The 22,449-nt window shown below is 48.4% G+C and overlaps 1 protein-coding gene across 17 annotated transcripts in view; it reads right to left on the minus strand.

Annotated features, from left to right (window-relative positions):
• The window catches only part of MBNL3 (muscleblind like splicing regulator 3), an 86,322-nt gene that overhangs the window by 40,614 nt on the left and 23,259 nt on the right, over positions 1-22,449 (minus strand). For 11 of the 17 annotated variants that reach the window (XR_001554586.1, XR_004307254.1, XR_001554585.1 and 8 more), the window contains exon 2: positions 14,844-15,840. The exons of 1 other annotated variant lie outside the window; for it this stretch is intronic. Coding sequence is in view for 12 of the 16 variants with exons in the window: in XM_015860364.2 (XP_015715850.1) it covers positions 14,844-15,017 (174 nt within the window). In the remaining 4 variants the exon portion in view is untranslated. Of the gene's footprint in view, positions 1-14,843; positions 15,841-20,270; positions 20,420-22,449 lie in introns of those variants that run through there. 5 more of the 17 variants (XM_032444616.1, XM_015860358.2, XM_015860357.2 and 2 more) reach the window with 2 other exon arrangements.

The raw sequence follows: 22,449 nt of genomic DNA on the forward strand, positions 1-22,449 counted from the left end.
TTCTTGCAAGTACATCCGAGCCCAAACAAAAGCCATCGAGGGGACAGCTCAGGGGACCAGCACTGCAGGGTGTTCTCCAGCCTGACACAGGCAAGCAAGCTGCCCCGAGGAGCCCAACACACCACTGAGCAGATGGGGCTGTGGTCAAGCACTTAAGAGTACAGCTGGGCAGGCTCCATCGTCAGGCATCGTGTGACAAATAGCAGCACTTTGTTCCAACAGGGGACATATCTCCCACCCTGCAGCAGAAACAGTGTAGTAGCTAAATGTTATCACCAGTTTGAAGCGAGGCACAAAGCTTTTAGTGAGTAAAACCACGCGAAGAGTTAGAATTAAAACACTGGAAGCAAATCGCTGTATGGTGTGGTCAAATCTTACTCCAACTCTGGCCCTTTCAAACAGTGTGCTTGAAACTATAGAGCACCTGGAGCTGGGGCTCCTCCAGAGCAGAGGCGTTCTGTTCTGCTGGGATGCAGACACAAATATCTAGGGCTTCCGAACAAATCTGCAGCCTCAAAACGTTTGTCAAGCTTGTTTTTGTTCCGCAGTTCAAACCAGAACACAAGAGGAAAAAGCAAATACAGCAACATTTCTGCTTCATCGTACCCTTTTTAGCATCGCCTCAACCACTGACAGGTACTCAGAGCTATCACCAAGCTCTTCTTTGAGCCAGTGAGCTCGGCAGGCAAACCCAGCTCCATGCAGACAAGCTTGTTAGCATGGAGCCCATGTATTTCACCCAGTACCACCACCCCGGCAATTTTTTTTAAGTTTAATTAGAAACGGAGTGACATGCCTTCGCTGTGTTCTGTCAGACCCCAAGTAGCCACAGGCACCAGCTGAACTCCCAGCTCCTCATTCACCTGGCAATTAGGAAAGCCGAGAGCTGCTGTGAGTGAAGTTTACTTTTGCACACTGCTGAATGCAGCAATGTTCTGCTGCGTTTCCCCAGGACAGCACAAAGAGGTCATGGCTGTCCTGCTTTCATACAGGATTTTCATTCCAAGCTGTTTGTTATCCTGTTCTGAGTCTGTAAGAACTTCAAGTTATTTTGTTGAGGAAAAGCCCTGTAGCTCCTTCATTATATTTTCACATCTTGACAACTCTTTCCAGCTCTGTTCTCCTGCCAAGCTCTCCCCATTCGGGCCAATGGCACGCTCTGCTATGCTCAATGAAAAACACGTATTGATTTTATGGTTGTTGGTTTGTGGAACATTTTTGCTCCCTCCAAGCAACGGACAGCGCTTACCAAGTCCAAAAAATATATATTGAGAAAGCACAGCATTGGCAAAGTGTATTTTTTTATGAACTGCAGAGCCAAAGAGCAGAAAAGCAAGTTTGTAGGAGAGATTATTATTTGCACTGCACAGTAAGCTCGTTCCTCAAAAGAGGACTAAAGAGTTTGTTCTGCTTTTGTTTTTAATGCATCCTCCAGTGCATTTTGATCAGGTTATATTTTGTGAGCAGCAGCAACCTGCACCACCACCACACACTTGGAATGATTCTAACACCAGCTCCGTCACTAGCACCGTCAGCTCTTAAGTTCTGACCTGACCATTCCTAACCTCTCCCAGGTGTTCTTCTGCTCCACGCTCAGGTTCAAGAACATTAAAAGCACAATGAAGTATATTTCTTTAACATGGTACCAAACAGGGCTTTCTCCAGGCAAAACAAGCTTTAACAGACATCCCTTATTCTGGAACAGTCCAAACAACTGATCAATAACAATTATGAAAGAAGGCACTTAGCAACCAGTAAAGAGAACAAGTTTAGAAGCAGGTTTAGCCCTAGGATGGCTGCATGCACTTAGTGCAGGGCACAAAGCAGGTGACGTCCTGCAGCGTTAATGTTTCTAGGGTGAACATTTCAGTGCAGGGTTTACTCATAACCAAATAAATCAATTCCACCTACAAGATGGCATTCCATTGATTTATGAAAGCTATGCCAGCCTCTCGGATAACACAACTACAGCATTAAAAACAACCCTCCCCCCCCCCCACACACAAACCCCCAAATCCTTCTAATACGTCTCCCACCTTTTGTCTCCTGCTCTGTCACTCCAGATTGCTACTAAACCAGGGCAGCTTTTGGAAATACCAGGTGTGGTTTCTCCTTTGCCTTAAACCACTTTTTCATTGCAAATCCCATAATCCAATTCTACAACTTTCACTGGCTGATTGAATCCGTCAAGGTCATATGGAAAGTTGATGCTTTTGACCTTCCTTTACCTACAGCGTCTGTTAAATATTACAATTGAAGCAGTCAAACCACACGTAGATGGGACCAAGAAAAGTACATTAAAGCCCAGGAGAATAAATGTTAAAGCACTGTGCTCATGAATACAAATATGGGCTGTGTGACCACCCCTGGCGTTTGCACAAGGGAGAAGATAAACAGAGGAGCACAGAAGACTGACAGCTGCGTGGCCAAAGCCCAATGCTTCCTCCTGTCTGTGGAGGGCAAAGCGATGCTCAGAAGGCCTGGCTTCCCCTGTGCTTTAGATACTTAAAAAATAAAACTAAGAAAACAAAGCAAAACAAAGAGCTTATTTGCGAGAACTTGGCATAAAACAAATTTCCCATCTGAGTACCAGCCCAATTTGTGTTTGTGTTGTTGCAAGCAAAAGCTCAGTGGGCATAAACAATTCCTGGTTTTAAAAAAAAAAATAATAATAAAAAAATATATATATATATTAATTCCATCTGGGCTGACAATTCACAGGGAGAATCCTCAGCCTGGAAATACAGCTTGGCCGGATGGGCTCAGCCTCAGCTGAAGAGGGGCTGCCAGGGGACACACGCTGCCTAGGGTGGCTGCAGGGGAGCGGACAGACAGGGCAGAAGGCTGTGAGCCTTCTGGGTATCAGGGCCTTTGGTTAAAGCAAACAGAAAGATAAATAAATAGCATGCCAGACTTCCAATGTCACACCCATGATGGAATAATCTTGCTGCTGGGCATGGGACTAAATGCACTGTTACCAAAATGCACCTTCAGGGAGATATCCAGCCCGCTCAGCTGGGCAGGCAAGGACTGCACTGCCCTCCCCTATCTAGGAGGCAGCAAGGCTTAAAAAGGAAGGAAGAGGGGGGGGAAAAAAGAAAAATAACAAAGGGAAAGAAAAATAAAACCCGCCTTGCCCCAGGCAAATATTTCACCTTGGCCAGCTTCTGGAGATTGATTTTAGTATGTTCTTTATTCTTTATTACAGCCAGTAACATACGCACATTTAAGTCGCAAGGGATTTTTCTCTTAAGGAAACCCCTTCAGATGTGCTCTTTAAGAAGTGCCTAGCACTAGAAAGCAGATACGCAACCAATCTCTGCTCAAATCTCAAGTGAAAGGAAGGCAAAGGCAGTGTCAATATTTGCTATGAGTCCAGGGCAGGGCCCACAGCAGCAGCGGAGCACACAGGCTGCAGCAATGGCAGGACAGGTCTTCCACAGGCACCAGTTTGCCAACAGAGGTTAGGAGCAAAGGGCTCATAATGGCAAAGACCACACCAGGCCATTTCTGTGGGCAAAGAAAAACATTAGCAACACCACACTGCAATCTATGGGCCATATTGAAGCGCAGGACACGTGTGCTAGTCACAAGCACCACTCAGGCAGTCAGTCTTAAGGGACAGCGTGCCAAATTTGGTGCCAACATCTGAAAACTTGTTAATTTATGATGAATTTATTAGAACAGCCTCAGCCAGAAGAAAAAAAAAACAAACAACCCACATCTTAACGATCTGTCCTAATTACAACACTCCTCCCAAACTCTCGTTCCACCCCAGCCTGTTATCCAAGTGCCTGATGAGGGTCTGTGCAGATCTGCACTGCCCACCCTGCTCAGGCGAAGATCTGTGCTCTGCTTCCCCACTGAGCACCTGCAGACTATTCCCAAGCAGCACAGAGCAAACAGCAGCCTGCTCCAGGAGCTGTTCTGCTCCACCTACACTGCACATAGACCCACAGACACAGGAGAAGCTCTGGAAATCTACTGCCCAACGATGGCAAAATCTAATAACGTCTGCTGTCCCTGAGCAGTGCCAGGAATAGGGAGAAACAAATAATGCATTTCATGGAAACCTTAATTTCAGGCACTGAAGGGTTAATTCCACGTAGTTCTAATTAGCTCTGTTGTTCCCCTCCCTGTAAGGAGAGCTGCAGGACTGAAGGCAGAGGTTGAATCTCATTCTGGAGATGCAGCCACTTTTTCCTGCAGGATGAAACTTCTGCCCTGCCAAAAATTCTGACCTAAATTCTCCTCTGAGTGGCACTGGTACAAGCCTGGAATAACACTGCTCAGTAACAGAGCAGCTAAGAGGGGAAATATGCTGCAGATATGTGCGTGTGTCTGCCCCATTCCAGCAGAACAACAGGAAAGGAACAGATCAGGGCTTCCATTTGGTTTGCTTTGGTGCTTGGAGTTTTTGTTTTTAATGGCTGTGTCTATAGGTTCAGAATGCTAAGAAAAGCCCAGGGAGGTAGAAATAACAAAAGCATCCCCACGCAGACACCTGCTTATTCAGGCTTCAGTCACTAAAAGCAAACTGCTCCCAGTACTGTGGGGTTTTTCTGCCCTTTCCATATTACTGACCTGCTTTCCAAACTCCTGCCCTCGGTTTCCACTCTGAGCCGCTTAGCCTTGTCCCAGTCACCCACACAATGCAGGCTGCCTTGTGCAGACACGGAGGAATGCGAGGATTTGCTTTCTAATAGAAACCAGCCTTTAAAAGCTATCTTGACAATATGACGCTGGCAGACACCCGACCTCATGCATTCTGCTTCTGCCACCAACAAGAGAGACCTTCAGACACAGCACAATCCTTTCTTAAAAGGGCAGCAAGAAAAAGCCCTTTCAGTGCCCTGATTAGGAACAGCCAGGACGACAGTCAGCTCTGAGGCAAACATCCATCTGCGTTGAAGCAAGACGGGTCCATCCCGGATCTGGCAAGGAGAGATTTTTCTGCAAGGAAGCATGACCTTTCCTGAGGACATCTGCAGCCTCTCTGGCCACGTGGGAGGAGTAGCTGCAAAGAAGCTCCAGTGTCATTAGTGAGTCTGGAATGCAGCACAGCCGGTGCCTACGTCAGCAAACACCCGGCTGGAAAAAAATGCTCTCGCTCCTTACACTGATAGATGGGCTTTGATGGAGCCTGGGCAGAAACCCCATGCAAACCTGGGGGAGCTTCTCTGATGGAAAGAATGAATATTAAAAAAGAAAAATACTAAAACCTTTCCTCTCCCTTTGGGCTGCTCCTGGCAGGGTTACATTCTAAAAGGATGCTTAAAAACCATTCTCCCCAGAATTAGCACTATCAAGACACTAAAAATCCCCTTCATTGGTGTTTTCCATCCTCGCTAATATAAGCTCTATTTGTTGTGAGTACTTCTAAAGATTTTACATTACCACAAAAAGAAATGAAACAATAAAAATCCCCTTAATTCAATCTGCATTACATCACACAGGGCCATGGCTTGGGAGCTTTGGCTGTAGGAGTACACCCAGCAATGGCACAGCCCAGGGCCCTGCTGCAAGCACTACCTACAGACAGAACAAGATGCCCAAAAGTTTTTGCTCTGAACACATAAAACTTGATGAAAACCATATTCCATAAGGCTGGGGGAAGCCTTCGTCACCCCACAGCCCTGCCACATGAACAGTCCCCTTCCCCACCACGTCTCACTGCACGTAGGAAGGTACAACACGGAGCTGCTTGCTACCATTCCTTGTAAGTCAGCTCCTCCAGATTACTGATCCTCCACAACCACGAGGCTGTGAGAGTGTGGGGGAAAGCATCCGGTTCTGATCGTGCAGGGGGACAAACTCAACTGCATTTTCCATACAAGCAATTGAATTCAGCCCGCAGGTTGAGCACACAGGCTCTGCAGGAGACCACTTCTGCACTTTTCTTACCCCTCAAAGACTTGCTAACTCAGGCACAATCTGCCTGTCTCCAGCTGAGTCCTTCCTTGCTGGGTTGCTGCAGAGCTGTATCCGCAGTGCTGCCTGAACTCCTGCCTCCCCGCAGCAGACAGATCTCTCTTCCCATCTCCACATCCCCAGCTGAAAGCACCCCCATCCCAGTATGCCTCTCAGCCCCCAAGGCACTTTTTCCCTGAGCTCTCACGAGCCGTTTGAGTGGGCTATGGTGACAGCAGTACAGCACTGTGACAGTGCCGGTGCCGTGGGATCATCTCCTCCCTCCACCAGCTCATTCTGGCCCTGCTGGCATGCCCATACCCAGCCTTCCCAATCCCACTGGGATGTGTGGGAGCCCTGGGAGGTTGCCCCCCTCCCTGAAGCAGCCCTCGCCTCTCTCTCAGCACACTTCAGCCATCCCTGTCCTAATTCCATCAGCCCTGACAGCTCCCTGGCTCCAAGCACCTGAGTCACACCGCCTGCTCACCTTGCTCCAGCTCCTACACTGAGTGCTACAGGGGCCTTACAGGCAACACGATTGACACAGCAGGGAACCAAGGTCTGCAAGGAGCTAATCACAATGATCTCTGCTTCTCTCCAAGTGTACCGGATGCTCTAAGAAATAGAAGCGACCACAGATGCAACAGAAAGAGAAAGGCAGAAGAGACTTACCAGGCTGCTTTGCCCTGTCTCTATTGATAGCACTGGTAAGGATAGAGGACGTGGGGACCAACAAGCCCAGGGGGAAGGAGGAAACAGAGCAGAAAGTAGATGGAGAAACAGGGCTTTGGAACAAGGCTGCAAGTCTCATGACAGAGAAGCAAGATCAGGAAGAGATGCAAAAAGTGCCAGCTGCATTTTTAACATATGGCTCAGGAAGAAGTAACATGGCATCCAAAGATGTCCAACCCAGCAAGGCTCCTGCTGCCTCCTGCCAGACCCCTTCAGCCCTGCCAGAGCTGGGCTCCCGCAGTGCAACAGGGAAGGGAAGCCAGGACCCTGCAGGATCAGGTGGAACTTAATTATAAGAACAAACCTGAACGCATGCTCTGATCCTGCAGAAACAGACAGCAGGAGGAAGATGCTGGTCAGCAGTATTGGGCAGCGCAGTCAGGATTACACGCTGAGGATTTGTTTTCAAGCTCTGCTCAGCTGCGACAGGGGCTCTTTAAGGGCCTAATCTCCGTGTGATCGTTCCCAGCATCAGCCCTATGGATCATGTCTGGAATGAAGGTCTCAAGGCAGTGCTCCCAGGCAGACAGGCTGCAGCTTCCTGTGGTCAAACTGCCCCGGCCATTTCCTCTCAGTGAAAGCAGACAGATCTCCACTTGCTTTCCCTAATGTCCCTCAATGCAGCAGGGCCATGCAGATCACAGAGAGCTGCTTCTCACTTAAAGCAGGAGCAAGCAGACAGCGTTAAAGCATCACCATCTGGTCTAATGGCTTAAACCTCCCATTGCAGCCAGGTATTGCAAGCAGAATTTGTTCTCCACCACTCAGTGGTGCCCTGTGGACTTAGCCAAGGGTTGGGGTCAACAGCTTCCCTGTAGATGCGTTGGGCTGGGCACTGGGCACTTCTCTCTGCTGTGCAGACATATGAACACACGCAGAAGTAGCTTGTTTCAAATATACACATTCCACTACTGCAAGAGAAAAGCTTCTCCCCTAGCGCACAGACTGCCACCTCTCAAACAAGGTCAGGCACCGATCTCCTCCCCCACTGCCAATGACCTTATTAGCACTGATCACGGTTCTAATAATATCCTGCATTGTAAGCAGACCATCTGCTGTAACATTTCACTACAAACTTCAGGAATTGCAAGTGTGCTTGCTTTGAGTACATTCACTTTCCAGCAAGCCAATTCTCCCCCTCAAGAGCACACCTTCCCCACAGCTTTAAGCTACATGTTGCAGAAAGGCACCTCTAGATCACAGTGAGCTCACTGTGCACACTGCAGGGACTGGCACAGACATGGTGCCAGCTCCAGGCAGGAGTCAAGATGCAGGCAGAGGTTAAAACTCACCAGCCCTGAATCACAACCTTAAGCTCTTTTGGTGATGGGGGGGGGAACCAAAACCCAACATGAGGCCAAACACCAAGCAATGTTCTGAGCCAGATGTCAAGCGTTAAGACTCTTGAGAGCAGAGATCATCATTCCAACTGCCGTGTACTCTCTATTGTGTGGATAGTTTTACCACGTGAACATATTAGCTATTGTCAAGCAGAGTACTTTCTGCCTTCAATCAAAAGAAAGAAGGCTTTCACAACAGCCAGGTTTGTTTGCAGAAGAATTACCCATGTTTGATAGCTATTCATTCGGAAGGAGCAAGGTTTTGACATGCTTCCTCAGTCAGGACATCTGCCTAAGACACACAGTCTCGTTACTACAGTAGCTCAGCTCCAGTCAGTCTTCAAAGTCTTCTTTTCTTTGTGTTGCTCCCAAGGGGTCAAGAAGTGCAATGAGGCACAGATCGACACTGCAACACTTCAAGGCAGCCTGAGTGCTCGTTTTCCAAATCCTTGGCTTTTCCTCTGACCAGAAGGCCATTCTTAGAGAGAGACTGAATGGGACAGTAAAAGGTCACTGCCTGCTTCTCTGCAGCTTTATGAACAGCAATAAACAACATTAATAAGCGTAAGACTGCTTGCGTGGAGAAACATTCATCCAAGTGCCTCGAAGCATTTATCTTAATGCCAGCATAGCAATATTTATAGGGGCAGATTTTCAAAGAGCTCAGCTCCTCACTTGGAAATCTAACCGCTTATTTAAATATTCTCTGGGAGATGTCAGACGATGGGCTCTCCAGAAAACCTGGCACATCTTGTTTATATTTGTTTCCTATCTTCCAAACGGCTCAATTACATAAATGCACATTACTGCACCCTTTCAGACGGGTGAACCAAGCAGCAGAACGCTATTCTCAGCAAAGGGATTACACCAAGCTGATGGGATGCTACTGCAGAAATCAGTGACTCCGTACAAGCTCGTGGAGTCATCCTCTTCCCCCCAGCCAACCTCACCAGGTTAATGCAATCAAAAGCAAGAGACACGGCAAGGCAGCTTTGCTGATGCAGCAGTGAGGGAGGAGACAGTGCTCCAGTGTGGCTCCATGTTCACGAGGCTCCTACCTTTCTCTGGGGGCAGGAACTTGCAGGTTTGGGGTCTTTCTGTAACCCCCATGTCAGTGGTACAGATCAGGGCTGGAAAATGCAAAGCTTGAGCTCTGGGGAAGGTCCCATGTGGATCTGGCAATGCCACAGCTCGCAGCACAGCACACGCTGAGGTGTCAGAGCTCACCATACCAACACACCCCACCGCACTCTCTTGGCCAACTCCCGACTCTGACTCACAGCCACACAAGGGTGAGCTTTAGAGCTGCCAGAGCTTGCCAGTCAGGCTCCTGGTGCACAGGAAACCCCTGGGGCTTGCAGAGCACAGCATTGCATTTGCACTGGGTCACCGGCACCGAGCTTGTACCTGCACATCCAAGTAGACTTGGTAGTACCATGAGCTCCAGGTGCGAGTGCTGAGCATGTGCAAGGAGAGCAGCTCTTCCCAACTGGAAAGCCAGAGGTGACAGATGGAACTGCAGACAACTCTTACCACTGTAGAAAGGCAGGGAGGACCATTTCCCTCTCCCAAAACCTGACTCAACAGCTCACGCTTCAACACAAATTCTTTGCTTTCCACATTAATTCTAAGGCGCTTCAAGCCAGATTTGCTATTTCGCAGAACTGGAACCTCAGTCCAGAGGGCTTTGCCCTTGGAAAGGGGAAGTGAGCCCTGGGAGCAGGAGCTGGCATGCCCCAGCCCGTGCAACACTGCAATATGCCCATAAAAGGTTTCAAAATGCATCTGCCTAAGTGGACGCTGTTAACTCAGAAGGGTTTAGAATCACATCCCAGAAGAATTTCTCTCCTGCTTTTTTAGGCAACTGAGCGGCGGTCAGCACTTTACCATCATCTTCCCAACCAGAAAACCAAGGTTACTCTTGGCTGATATTAATAATGTAAATGCTGTAGGCTTTTGCCTTTTGGGATGGCGGCTTGCTTACACCACAGGGACACAAGCAGGGCAATCCAAACTGCAGGCAGGCAGAGGCGCTCTGCACTGCCAGGGCTGCTGGACAAGGAGAGCAGAGCTTGGCAGGGAGATCCCACTGCTGAATCTGCTTGGCTGCCTCCAACGCGTGGTCTCAGGACAAGTTTGTAGCCACTGATTTGCTTTACAAGGTGATCTTTTAGAATGTATCTACAAAACCAGGGCTGCCCCACACAGACCTGCTCAGATCTCAAGCTCTAATTCAGCCCCTAAGGGACGCTGCTCTCCTCCTAGCCTTGATGTAAAGGCAGTAACCCAGGGTAGAGGAGCAAGGGCACAGCTCAGGACAGCAGCCTTCCAGCCATCACAGCACAGTTCTGCAGCACACATCAGACATGTTAATGGGTCAGAAACAGAGTAGAAGCAACTTCTTTAAGAGAAATACATTAACAGCTCTTACAAATAAAGTGCAGCCTAAATAAGTTTCCCCCAACCACTTTCAGCTACTTCAATGAGTAGCTTAAAAGAAACCAAAACATATAAAATATGCCATGAGACCTGCAAGCATCCACACAAGACACTGAATGTCAACAACACGTTGATGCAAATCTATTCCTTGCCATTAAATGCTTTAAGTCACTTACCACCACCACGCAGGTAAATGACTTAAACTGATGGGAAGTTAAGGTTACTATCAAAGGTGACTTGGCTCAAAGCTGTTCATCTGTGTTATTTGCCTTTCCATTACACTGAGCAGAGATACAGCCAGGGTCTCTCCAAAAATATCTCTATTGCTTTCTTTTCCTCCTTCTTCCTCTGCAAGAGCAGAACCATATGCTAAGTTTAGTGGGTGTTTTCAGTTGTTTCCTGGTTTAAAAAAGATTCGACTGCAAATCGGTAACAATCAGATGTAGATCCAGTGAAGTCAGCACAAAACAAGTACAAATTAGCATGACAACCGTACAGAACAGCCTCGGGTACAGCAGTGCCAAACGTGAGCACAGCCAGCTTCCAGGCTGCCGTGCGAGTTGGAAAACTATTACCAGATAATGATAACTTTCAGAACAAACCGTCAAGTACGACTTGTGCATTTAACTACTGGTTTTCTGCCTGCTTACAGATGGTTTGATACAGAAATGCCATGAAACACACAACAGCTTCACGATGCACTAAACGTGTTATCACCTGAAGTCAAAATTCACTACCCTGAAGTTTTCACCATGCTGCCTTTTTGTCTCTCCAGGTGCCGTTCAGATCTGCTTTGCATGTGAGAACATCCACACTCCAAGCACAAAAAAGACACCCCAGAAAGTTGGGCTTGTGCTTTTTAACCACAAGGCCACAGTGCAGAGAAACTGTGAGCACTAAGAATGAGAGCCCCTTGAACACTTGGTATGCATCACCTACGTATTTTGATATAATACCTCACAATCTACTAATGCTCCTCCTCTCCACTTACTGCATATTCATCTGTACTCCTGCTGAAGAAAGAAGTTTGGGGATTCTCCTTCCCTGACGTCTTTACAAACTGGAGAACCCAATGAGGGATCTGCTTAGGAGTCAGACATCTCACGGATGTTTCAGAACAATGCCATCAGCTGTTCTCTATCCCAGCACCCTGCAGGTGAAGGGGACATACTGAAGGCCACAGTACTGAGCAATGGCCATATTTCCCCATGGCACCTGGTCAGGTCACTGCCCAGGGCACTTCTAGATGGGGTGGCACGGTCACAGCTGGCCTGGAGACTCCACACTGCCCTTCACCAAGCAGGGCACACACTGCCCTTCCATTCATACAAATTAATTCAAATAACACAGATCTTAAAGAATAACGAGGTGGGGGAAGCATGAGTAAAGAGTGAGAGCTCTCTTGGCACCCGATTCAAATCCGTGAACAGCTTCTCACAGGAACTATTTTTAAATCTCATATCAATCTGCTTGAGAAAGGTTCCTTCTGTTGCCTACAAATGTGCAAGCTCTCCCTTTGAAGAACCACCAGGACAGCAGTACTGAACTTGCAACCTAATTGAGGCCCAAATATTTGATGACTGAAGCTCTTCACAGCCACACAACACCCACAGAGCACACAGGCAGATCCCCCCTAGCATCAGTAAAGCCTCTGCATCACCTCACCAAGAGCCCTGTATCTTCCTGACACACTTACAGGTAGCGTACACTCATGTGAACCAACAGACGCTGAAGCATTTGACTTCTGGAAGCAAAGAACTGCAGCATGAGATCAGGGAAGGAAAAAAAACCCACAGTAAGCATATAGATGCTGTGTGTGACCTGACCAGCGAGGTGAAACCATTGTATGCTGGGTTATCAAAGTTCCTGTATGAACGCATTGTTCAGGCTTAAGAGGTCTGTGAGAAAAAACAAGCAACTTCACCACACAATGGGTGCAGATAAGCAACCTCTGAACAAAGCCCTGGGTGACTGCGAGACAACGGGAAAACTTATTAGCTGCGAGCATCCTATATCCTGTCTCTAATAAAGCAACACAGATGTTGTGCTAATGCAGGGCGTGAAAAGATGAAAAGAGCACTGAGCTCTCATTGGGTAGGAAAGGATGAGCGTTCAGCAGCTGTTAGAGGGCTTCGGAGGCTGAGTCCAAGGGAAGGGCAAACAAAACCTCCCCATAACAGGTAAGTGTTAAGGGTGGGGCCTCAGCCCAAGGCTGTGCAGAGAGCTGACCCCCCCGCAGACAGCAGTTCGGTGAAAGACAAAGGTGAACTCAGTGCATCACAGGCACTAGAGGAGAACAGCTGCACACACAAGACGGCTCCACGCGTCTGCATGGCACTGCCCTTGCAACCAGTAAGGGAGGCCACTGTTATGACCACAAGTCCCTCGATACAACTGCAAACAGGGCCTTGCAAGCCCAGCTCCGGCCCCAGAACAGAAGGACTATTGTTTGAATGGTTAGTCACCAGGGCTGTTATCTCCCCTGGGAAATGCGTGCTGCACACGCACACATCCACCCACCCTGGCTAACCTGCCGGTTGTTAAAGCAGGCTGTGGTTCTGGAGCTGCACCCTGCAGTGGGGCAGCGGCACCAGCCACTCCCAGAGGGAGCACCCAGACCCACCCAGAGGATCTCTGTAGAGGAAAGAAGGGCTCAGACCTGCTCCCAGCAGGGTGAAGAAATTGCCCCCTACCATCAAGCTGCGTGCTCTCCCTCCTCCAGGTGTGCTGGCTGGGAATGCAGTGAAAACATTATTTAACAACTAGATGCAGAGGGAAGCAGCTGAGCTGTAGAAGACCATACCCAACTCTTTTTTCTTCTCCTTTCTCAACACAGTACTTCCCATCACCCCCCCCCCCCCCCCCCCCCCCCCCCCACTGCTGAAACACGCTTTTGTTGCAAGGGACATGGGAATATCTTACATGGCGTTACAGCACTCCTTTCAGTTCACAAATGAATGCTATAAAACAAACACGTCCATCTCTTCAAAGGTATCTGCACTGCCACTGGCGACAATTCAGACCGTTTCAAGGGCACAAAGGACGTGACTTTCCCCCTCCCCATCTGATAAAGAATATTTTTGTCCCTCACCATCATAAGGCCAGCACTGTAAATAAACATTTGAAAGTCACCGCGCAACTGAAGTCATTGCATATACTCAGATTAAAAGGAGCAAAACCAAATGCAAATAGGAAGCTCGAACTTCTTGGTGAAAGGGAACAGAAGTGAAAATATAAAGAAGCCACAAATGGTAATAAAATGGATAAAGCCACGTTAGACCAGATCCAGCCCCGGCCTGAACCTGCGCATACAGAACTCCACCAGTTCTGTTAGTCACTGTGTTCATAAAAATAAACCCCGAGGTTTTCAAGCAACAGTTGAAGGGAAAACTTTCAAGCCTGTAAAATGTACCAGATTCCTCTTAAAAATTCAAACAGGTTAATCATTCAAATCAAAACATCAGACACAACGCAAAGGGCTCTCAAAAGCAATCACGCATGACGTTGCAAGGGTTTTATCAGCTCCACTGAACCACCCTTGAGAGGCTTCACTTAAAGAAAAGAACACAAGCAATAAAAAACCCCCCTCAGCTCAGAAAATGGGTATTTCCTCAAGTTTTGAACGTTGCTCCAGAACTCTGACAGTGAGAAGGAATCAAGAACCATTTGCTTCCTGTAAAACTGACCATACAGAGATAAGCGCTGGCCCAAAGGCTCAGCTTGAACCTGGACAAGCTCAGCAGAGCCGTGCTGCTCCCACATCCCTTGCAAACCTCATTTTCCCAACAGCCTTTTTTCCCTCGTGAGCACTGCTCTCCAAATATTTTGCCTGTTCCTCATCTACAGGACAGTGGTAAAGTACATCTGCAGCTCCGTCTCCAGGAAATACACATAAAGCTGATTCATTATCTTAAAATGCTGCTTTCGTTTCTGCTCATTAAAAGCTCATTTCAGATCTCTGTGCTGAATACACGGCCCATGCGCTCCAGACACAAATAAAGCACTGGGTTTCAGTTCTCTACTTTTCTCATTTTGGTTTCATTCACTTCCCACAACGTGCATTCCCCATCTCCAGGAGATCTGCATCAGACCTGAGCTACAGTTAGGAAACACTCTGGACCATATTCTCTTTTTCCTCTCTCCATGATGCAACACTTGATGCAGTCACACCTGATGTCAGACCCAACCAACACAGCACAGTGGCAGAGTTTTCCCCCTTGTTTCTTATTCCTATTCCTGCTGTGATCTCTAAGCAAAAAGCAATCTGGAACTCCCCATTTTTGAATGAGACCACACAAAGGAGAGGCAAACTGCCTGCTAACCCAGGGCAAAAAAACAGTTCTGTAACACCAAGAGTCGAGCGATTCGGAAAGAGAAGGAAAGCAAGTGAGCTTAGGTAACACACGTGTTAGACATCCTCACCTTTAGGGAGTCAAAGCAGGCAATAACTCGACCATTTTCCACATGGCAACTCCGTGACGGATGGGCGAACTTGCACTCTGCATCAGACCGAGAACAAGTTCCTCTCTGAAACTCTCGACACACTTCTAACGTCAGCCATTTTGTATCGCGAACCAGGGAAACGTTCACAGCCATATTAAAAACAAAAATCAAAATGCAAGCGATCGCACCCTTCTTCAGGGCAATATTTACTGCTGATCTGCTCTTCTTTATTTAAAAAAAAAAAAAAAAGGAAAAAAAAATAGGGTAAAAAAGTGAATTCAAGTGAAACGTGACGAAATAACTAACTTGTTGCTTTGGTAGAACTCCTATTCATCAGCACTTAGGTTTTCATTTAAGTCAAATCGTGTTTGTTTAAACGAGAATCAAACATAAAGCCAATCATAAAATAGAAATCTTATCAGAGTAACTGAAAAATCAAATTAGAGGCCAGCTCCTAAAAGTGCAATTGTAGAAGTTAAAATCTTTAAGTGTTATATTTTGTGCCACTGCCTAAGTTACTTGAAAATAACTGGCAGACTTTCAAAAGAATTCTGTGCTCTCCGGTTAATGGTTTCAATTATTCTTGCAAAAAGCATATGCTGCTGGCAGCACTTCAGTTTGTGGAATGGTCTCAGTCCTTGGGGGGAAAACTTGTCTTTTTTTTTTTCTCCTTCTTTTTCTTGCTTCTCCAAATCACTGCTCACGAGCATCAAAACGAGCAGAAGGATGGCAGGGTTTCCTTTCTTTCCTTCTTTCAATGTTTGCTACATAGTCGGGGGAGGAAAAAACGGCTGAGCAAACTGCGTGCAAACGGGGAGCACAGGACAAAAAAAAGGAGGGTGGATGAGTTGCCGTCAGGGTATATGGACCGCAAGCAACGCCAAATTAAAAAGAAAGGGGGTGAGGGGGCAGAGAGAGGCAGCCCTAGACAGAAATCCAAGCAGCGGTGGCTTCAGGAAAGGCACTTTTCAGCAACCTGCAGGGAAAAGAGAAATAGAATCAGCTCCAACCAGACAATCGCCCCTCTCCAAACTCAGCGTTAAGCAGCAGCCGCACGCGCGGGGCTCCCCAGACGCTGACAGTGCGGCACAGTGCAGTCAGCCATTGTAGATAAAAAGGGCATTTCCCACACGAAGCTGCGCATGGGAGGAGGAAGCAACCAATTAGATCGGCTGTTGCAGCAGAAGCTCTGGGCAGACGCCCAATAAAAGAGATTGTTTCAGATCGATCTCTTCTGGCAGACGTTCATTTTTGTGCCCACTGTACACGCACAACGTCTCGGCCTCAGGCTGTGCCCGGCCCAGGCCCCGGCTGGGTTCGTCTGGGGCCGGGGTAGCTCTGTAAGCACATGCCCTTCCACACACAGCAGCAAAACCCCACTGTGGGGGGCTGCAGGAGCTGTGTTTCTGTCCATTCATCTCCCCCACCTCTTCCGCAGGAGCACGGCAGGAAGAAAGAGCAGCCGTGGTTCCCCGTGCACAAAGCAGAAGGAAGCGCCGCAGCTCAGCCCTCTGCCTGCTCCGAGGTGGGTTTAACCCACTGCCGTGCCGGCGGTGTGACGTGAGGACACGCGGTAGTGCATCTACACGCTTGGAGCCTATGGAGTGAAAAGCAAACCTGGCAGGGAAACGTGAGCCGTGCACACAGGGAACAAATTAACCCCTTGTTCACAGCCGCACTTCTCCGTGAGAACGAACACTGCAGCACCTCGTGCTACACAACAAGCAGCTCCCAACGCACCCCATCCCAGGTGCCCTTGAAATCCACTATAACAGCCATCCTTAGGAGTTCTGCTCTAATATCTGATGTACCAACGCTGTACATCAAATACTACTGACTATTGCAAAGGTTTAGGTTGGATCTTAGGAGGAAGTTTTCCACCCAGAGGGTGGTGACGCACTGGAACAGGTTGCCCAAGGAGGCTGTGGATGCCCCATCCCTGCAGGCATTCAAGGCCAGGCTGGATGTGGCTCTGGGCAGCCTGGGCTGCTGGTTGGCCACCCTGCACATAGCAGTGGGTTGGAACTGGATGATCATTGTGGTCCTTTTCAACCCAGGCCACTCTATGATTCTATGATCCCATCTCCTAACCTCCTAAAGCATTGCCATCCACTCTGGCAAGCACTTCGGGAGCACAGCTTTTTGCTCATGTGACAGCTGGCAAGGCTTCAAACTTGTGCAGAAGAGCCTTCAAGGACAAGAATAGGAAGCTTCCACTCTTATTATTGGTGTGTTACTGCAATTACGCTGATCGGTAACCGAGACCCTGCTGGAGCAGCCACACAATGCTGAGAGGAAGGCGTGTGGGAAGCTGCTGTCATCGGCTACAGGGGGTGGGGCAGGGAGCCTGTTTGATTCATGGGCTGTGTTATTTCACACAGAAAACAACATTTGCTAAACCTACACTACAAGTCTGCTCTAGGCTAACTGGAGTCGAGTTGCTAACACAGTGCCCGGATTGTTGAATGCAAGATGGTTGCAATGGTGCAGAAGTTCTGCTAAGCCATGCCTCTGGGAAGACCTCTGCATTCTTGGATATCAGGTGGGGAACAGTGAGATGGGATTTGCTAGACGTGTTTTCAGCTTCAAAGGGAAGTAATAAGAAGCACATCTAACCATGCTCATGTCTTCCAGGATTTTAAGGAAAGGAGATGCTCTCAATCAACTCTGATTTTGTGAAAGGAGCAGATCCATACACAAATCCCATTCACTCATGTCTGGGCTCCCAGTCCAAGCTAGCTCAGCGAGCAGGAAAAGATGTGCAGAAGCCTCCCTGCAGCCAGCTAGGGACAGGCTGGGTGCAGCTCTCCAAAACGAGCTACAACAGGTCAAATATGGGTGGGGATTAGAAGGAATGCTCCCAGGAGCTGCTCTGAGCAGACTGAAGTACAACCATCTTGTGCACGAGGTGCCTACTGCACAGCTTCAGGCTCCAGGGAAAGCAAGGCTCTCAACTTCACACAACCACAGCGCATCGTGCAAGCAGCACAGTTATGACTATCATTTCCATGAGAAATCCTAAAGTCTGTAACAACGCAAGCATTTGTCCTTCTCTCACCCATGTGCACAGACTTTACAGACACACATATGCAGTAAGCCAAGCCCTCAAGATGGAAGGCATTAAGCCACAAACACTGAAATGCTCGGATACAGGTGACACGGCCCATACTGCTCTCTTACAACTCCCAGAAACAAAACTAAGCAGTATTTGATCTGCTGATAGAAGCAAAAAGGAGAGCCCTGCCCCACAGCCTGCAGAAGGGCATAAGTTTGTTCAGTGATCAGGAGCAGATACAAGGCCAGCATCATCACAGAGCCTCACACGGGTGCTCCCACACTGGGGGAGCTAACCAAGATGTTATAGTGCCAGTGCATCTTTACTACCTGCCTGACAAGCAGCAGAGCATCCCTCGGCACACACTGCCCAAATCCCTCATTACACACACAGAAGGCTTAAGCACTGCATCACCCCGAGCACAGTGACTGCAGGGAGGACAGCTGGAGCCGTACTTGAGTGCTTTGCTGAATCAGATGAAATGCCTCTGGTTCCCAGGTTTATTGAGGCCGGGAGAGCAGCAAGCACAGACAGAAGTCATCATGTTCAGGCTTACGTGATTGCAGCCCAGAGGAACACGAGCGAGGATTTTCTGCGAGTCAACAAATACAGTTCTGTCAATGTTTGGATTGTTGCAAATTCCCTCTCCATGCGGCCACAGGGAAAGCCTAAAATGTGTGCTTTCTGGGCTGACATCACACAGAGCTCATGTGCTGCAGTCAGACTCCCTGCAGACAGCCAGAAGATAAAAACAGTTGACAGAAACCCACCCCGACACTGAAGTTTCACTTCTCCCCCTTTCAGCTCCTGGCTGCAAACAATCAGCTGCTCTCACTGTGATGCATCCTCACAGCTCTGTGCGTTGCCCTTCTTGGGAACCGGCCTTTCATTCATTTTGTTCTCCTGCTTGTTTCAAACGGGAGGAATAAAAGCATCCACGCCAAAACCGACATCTAACGAGGTTACAAAGCAGTCCCACAAAACACAGGTTTCGTTAGCTTGCAGCAAATACAACAAAGGCAAGGTGCTGCCTTTTGAACCCTGCCCAGCGAGCCAGGCCCGCTGCACAGCTCAGCTCTGCACAACCAGATGGGCCAACTGAGCTGCAACTGCAGCATCAAAGCTGCAAAAAAGCAGTAAAAGAGAGAAAAGGCTGCGGGTTTATACCTTTAAGAAACAATGAGGCTCAAGCCTCTGCTCCAGGGCCCCTCGCTGGGCCAAGCACTAATTGCCTGAAATGCAGCAGGACGGGGGCTTGCCCCTTATGTCAGAGCCAGCCCTGCAGCTAAGGAAGGGAACAGGGACAAGAGCAGAGTGACAAGTGAAGGGCACACGGGTGTTTGCTGCCGGCGGGACTGAGATGCCCCTGCTGCTGGAGGTAACGTGAGGACAAACGTCTTGGCGCGGTGGTTGGATGCCTCTTGCTTGCTTGAAACTGATCTCTTGCACTGACACCCCCCGCGGATGGCAGCTCCCGAGCATGCTTCCTGACAGCCAAGTTCAGAGATGGTAATTTGTGTGACAGGGTGGATTCGAGCAGCTCCCACGTGTAAATGATGCTATTTCAAGAGTTGAGGTTTTTTTCCTTTTTTTTTTTTTAAAAAAAAATTTTTCCCCTCCAGAGAGAAAAAGAAAAAAGTGACTCAGTAAAAGCAGCAAGGTATGCTGCTATATTTACTGCTCCTCAACTATTTCCAGGTTGTGGCTGCTCAGATGAGAGGCAGAAGTGCTTTCATCCTAACTGACAGCACTGCTGAGGCAGAAGGGAAGATACTTCCCTTCACCTGCAGACAGTGAGGGGGCACTGGGCTTTCTCAAGGCCAAGTTCCATCTTTCTGTTGCACCCAAATGGGTGCAGAACAACTTAGTGCATGTACCACCCCTTTCATGACATGCCAGGATGTGAAGCCGCTCATTCACAGACAGAAGCAAGATGGTTACAGTGACAGAAAAGAAACAGCTTCCAAATAAACGCTGTGTTCCTGGAAATACTGTAAGGCAAAGAGAAACGGGAACAATAAAAACAGCGCATTGAACTATTTTGTTCTGAAAGGGAAACAAAAGCCTTTAGAGCACTACAACAATCCAACAGCATTTTCACATCCCCGTGGAAAGCAAAGCCAGAGCATCTTCCCCAGTTGTTTCTCCTCCACTTTCACAGCAGAAATAAAGGACATGGAAAGCTTCATCCTTGCTCTTCAAAGGTGCCAAAGAGCCAGCAACAGGATTCTGCCAGAGGGTGCCGTGCTGGTACATGTATTGGCAGTGAGGCACAGGAAAAGGAAAAGCGCTTCTGCAGGGAGCTTTCACAGCCAGTGAGGGGAAAGCAAGCATCTTCAGCCAGGACCTACCGAGCCACGGTGACATTCACTCCACTGTGTGACATTCGAGAAGCTCATTTGGGGCCCCAGGAGCATGTGGCAAGTCAGGTACTGCCATGACTGCATCACAGAGCAGCTCTGCTGGGCTTACGAGTGGTTCAGAAGCGAAGCTGGCACGGCTGTAAACAGCAAAAGAAACCACAAAAATAACCCTCATGAGATCAATACACGGATCCTCCGCTGCCGAAGTCCAGAACAGCGAGGCTCTTACCCTGCATCACACAAAAACCTCTCAAATGGCTGCAGACTCAAATTCCTTTGGCAGTGCCAGCAGTGTGTAGGCAGCGGGCACACGCTGCGTGCTTGGAACAGAGGGAGCTGCGCACACTGCGGCCTCCCAGCAGCTCTTTCTCCTTGCCCGTGCACTTACTGCTGCAGGATCCAAGCTGAATTTCCTACCACCTGCGAGAGGTATTTCTTTGCTCTCAGATTAGAAAATATTCTATTTATTTATTTATTTATTTGGTCTGGCCCTTATACTAAAGCAAACACTTTGGGAACTCGGTAGGCATTTTGAATATTTCCTTTGTGAACAGTCTGTACCTGGACACTTTCTCCCTCGGGGAACAGTTTACTTAATGTGAGGTAGACCTTTACAGCAGGAAAGAAGCAAGGCCTTTGTTCTCCTACCAGATGAACAGAAAAACAGCCCATTCTCTACCACAGCCATGCCTGGAAAGTTTCTGTTTGAGATCTAACTGCGGCTGTTGAGGGCCATGAATCACCGAGGCTCACACTGCACGCCCAAGAGTCCAACTTCAGCCCCGACCACTCTCTGTTCAGAAAGGACAAACCCAGAAACCACACACAAATAAAACACCCCCAGCGCTGCTGCAAAGGAAAAGCATTACTGACAGGATGCAAACCAGCTACAGAAGTGGCTGCGTGCAAGAGCCGGATGTTTGGGCATGCAAATACCACACATCTCTGTGCTCAAGAAGCCACTGTCACTCATTTCTCCTTCCCCCACTCACTCACGCCTCTGGCTTAGAGTCACTTTACAGAGTGTGGGTTACTGGTCACGACCTCTATGGAAAGAGCAGCACAAACTGAATTCTTGGTGGCTGAGGATGCACGTACTGCAGCCCACACTGCAGAAAGCTTGCCAAGAAGCACCTTGCTAAAGCTGCTGGATCTACAGCACCCCAGAAGGCAGATGCAGTGCTCTGCAGGGACAGCAGTGTGGTGTGCTGCTGTCCTTGAGAAATGGACTGCCCACCATCCACCTCTGCAAGCACTGCTCTGTTCATAATGGCACTGGCATGACCTAGACTGACCTGGGCACTTCCCTTACCTGGAGAAGTGGCAGGTGTGGAGTCAGAAAGCCAAAGCAAACAACAGATAATGGGGAACTGTGAGGGAAGGAAACCTTCCAGTGCAAACAAAACAAACAAACACACACTGGGTGAGCTTTACCCTCCCTCCATTATAAACATGCCAATTCTCCACATTTACACCTTGCAGCAAGCAACTACAGGAAAAATAAGAGCCATATCTAATGAAATATCTGGGGGGGAAAAAAAGTCCATTTCTGAAATCCACCATTCTTCACTGTGGTCCATGGTGCTGCTGTTCCCTCAGCTCCCTGAAATCTTCACAGTCTGCTTTTCTCCATCATCAACCTCCTGTCCAGCAACGTGCAAAGAACACCTCTCCCCTTCGCTCCTGTGGAACTGGCCCTTCTCCAGAACCAGAGCCAGTTCCAAAGGCAAAAGGCTGACAGCTATTTGCCACTATCTGCCATAGAATTCTAAGCCAAAAACTTGCTACAGGAGTACTATAATTTAAGGAGCTTTTCTGTCTATTTGTTTGTCTCTGAGCAAAGTCAGTAAGCTACAAGTGCTGGACCCCCATACTTGCCCAGCAGAATGAATACCTTCCCATCGGGTGCTCCAGGGCAACACAGAGCTTCAAACAGAATGTCCCCCATCTTGCTGAAAACATTTGTTAAAGTAACAAGCCCAACAACACCTCTGTTCTTCTGGGCTTTCAATTTCCTACCATCAGTTTATTTGAGGCCAGGCAGAGTATAAGACCACTTTTCTCCTTCGGCTTTCTGCTAGGAGCGATGGAGACCTCCAGCACACCCTGCCCATGGGTGTTCTGAGCACATCTCTCCCCAGCCACAGACACACAGAGAAGGAACCCA

This window comes from Coturnix japonica, chromosome 4 (assembly GCF_001577835.2).
Source record: "Coturnix japonica isolate 7356 chromosome 4, Coturnix japonica 2.1, whole genome shotgun sequence".
Classification (NCBI taxonomy): domain Eukaryota; kingdom Metazoa; phylum Chordata; class Aves; order Galliformes; family Phasianidae; genus Coturnix; species Coturnix japonica.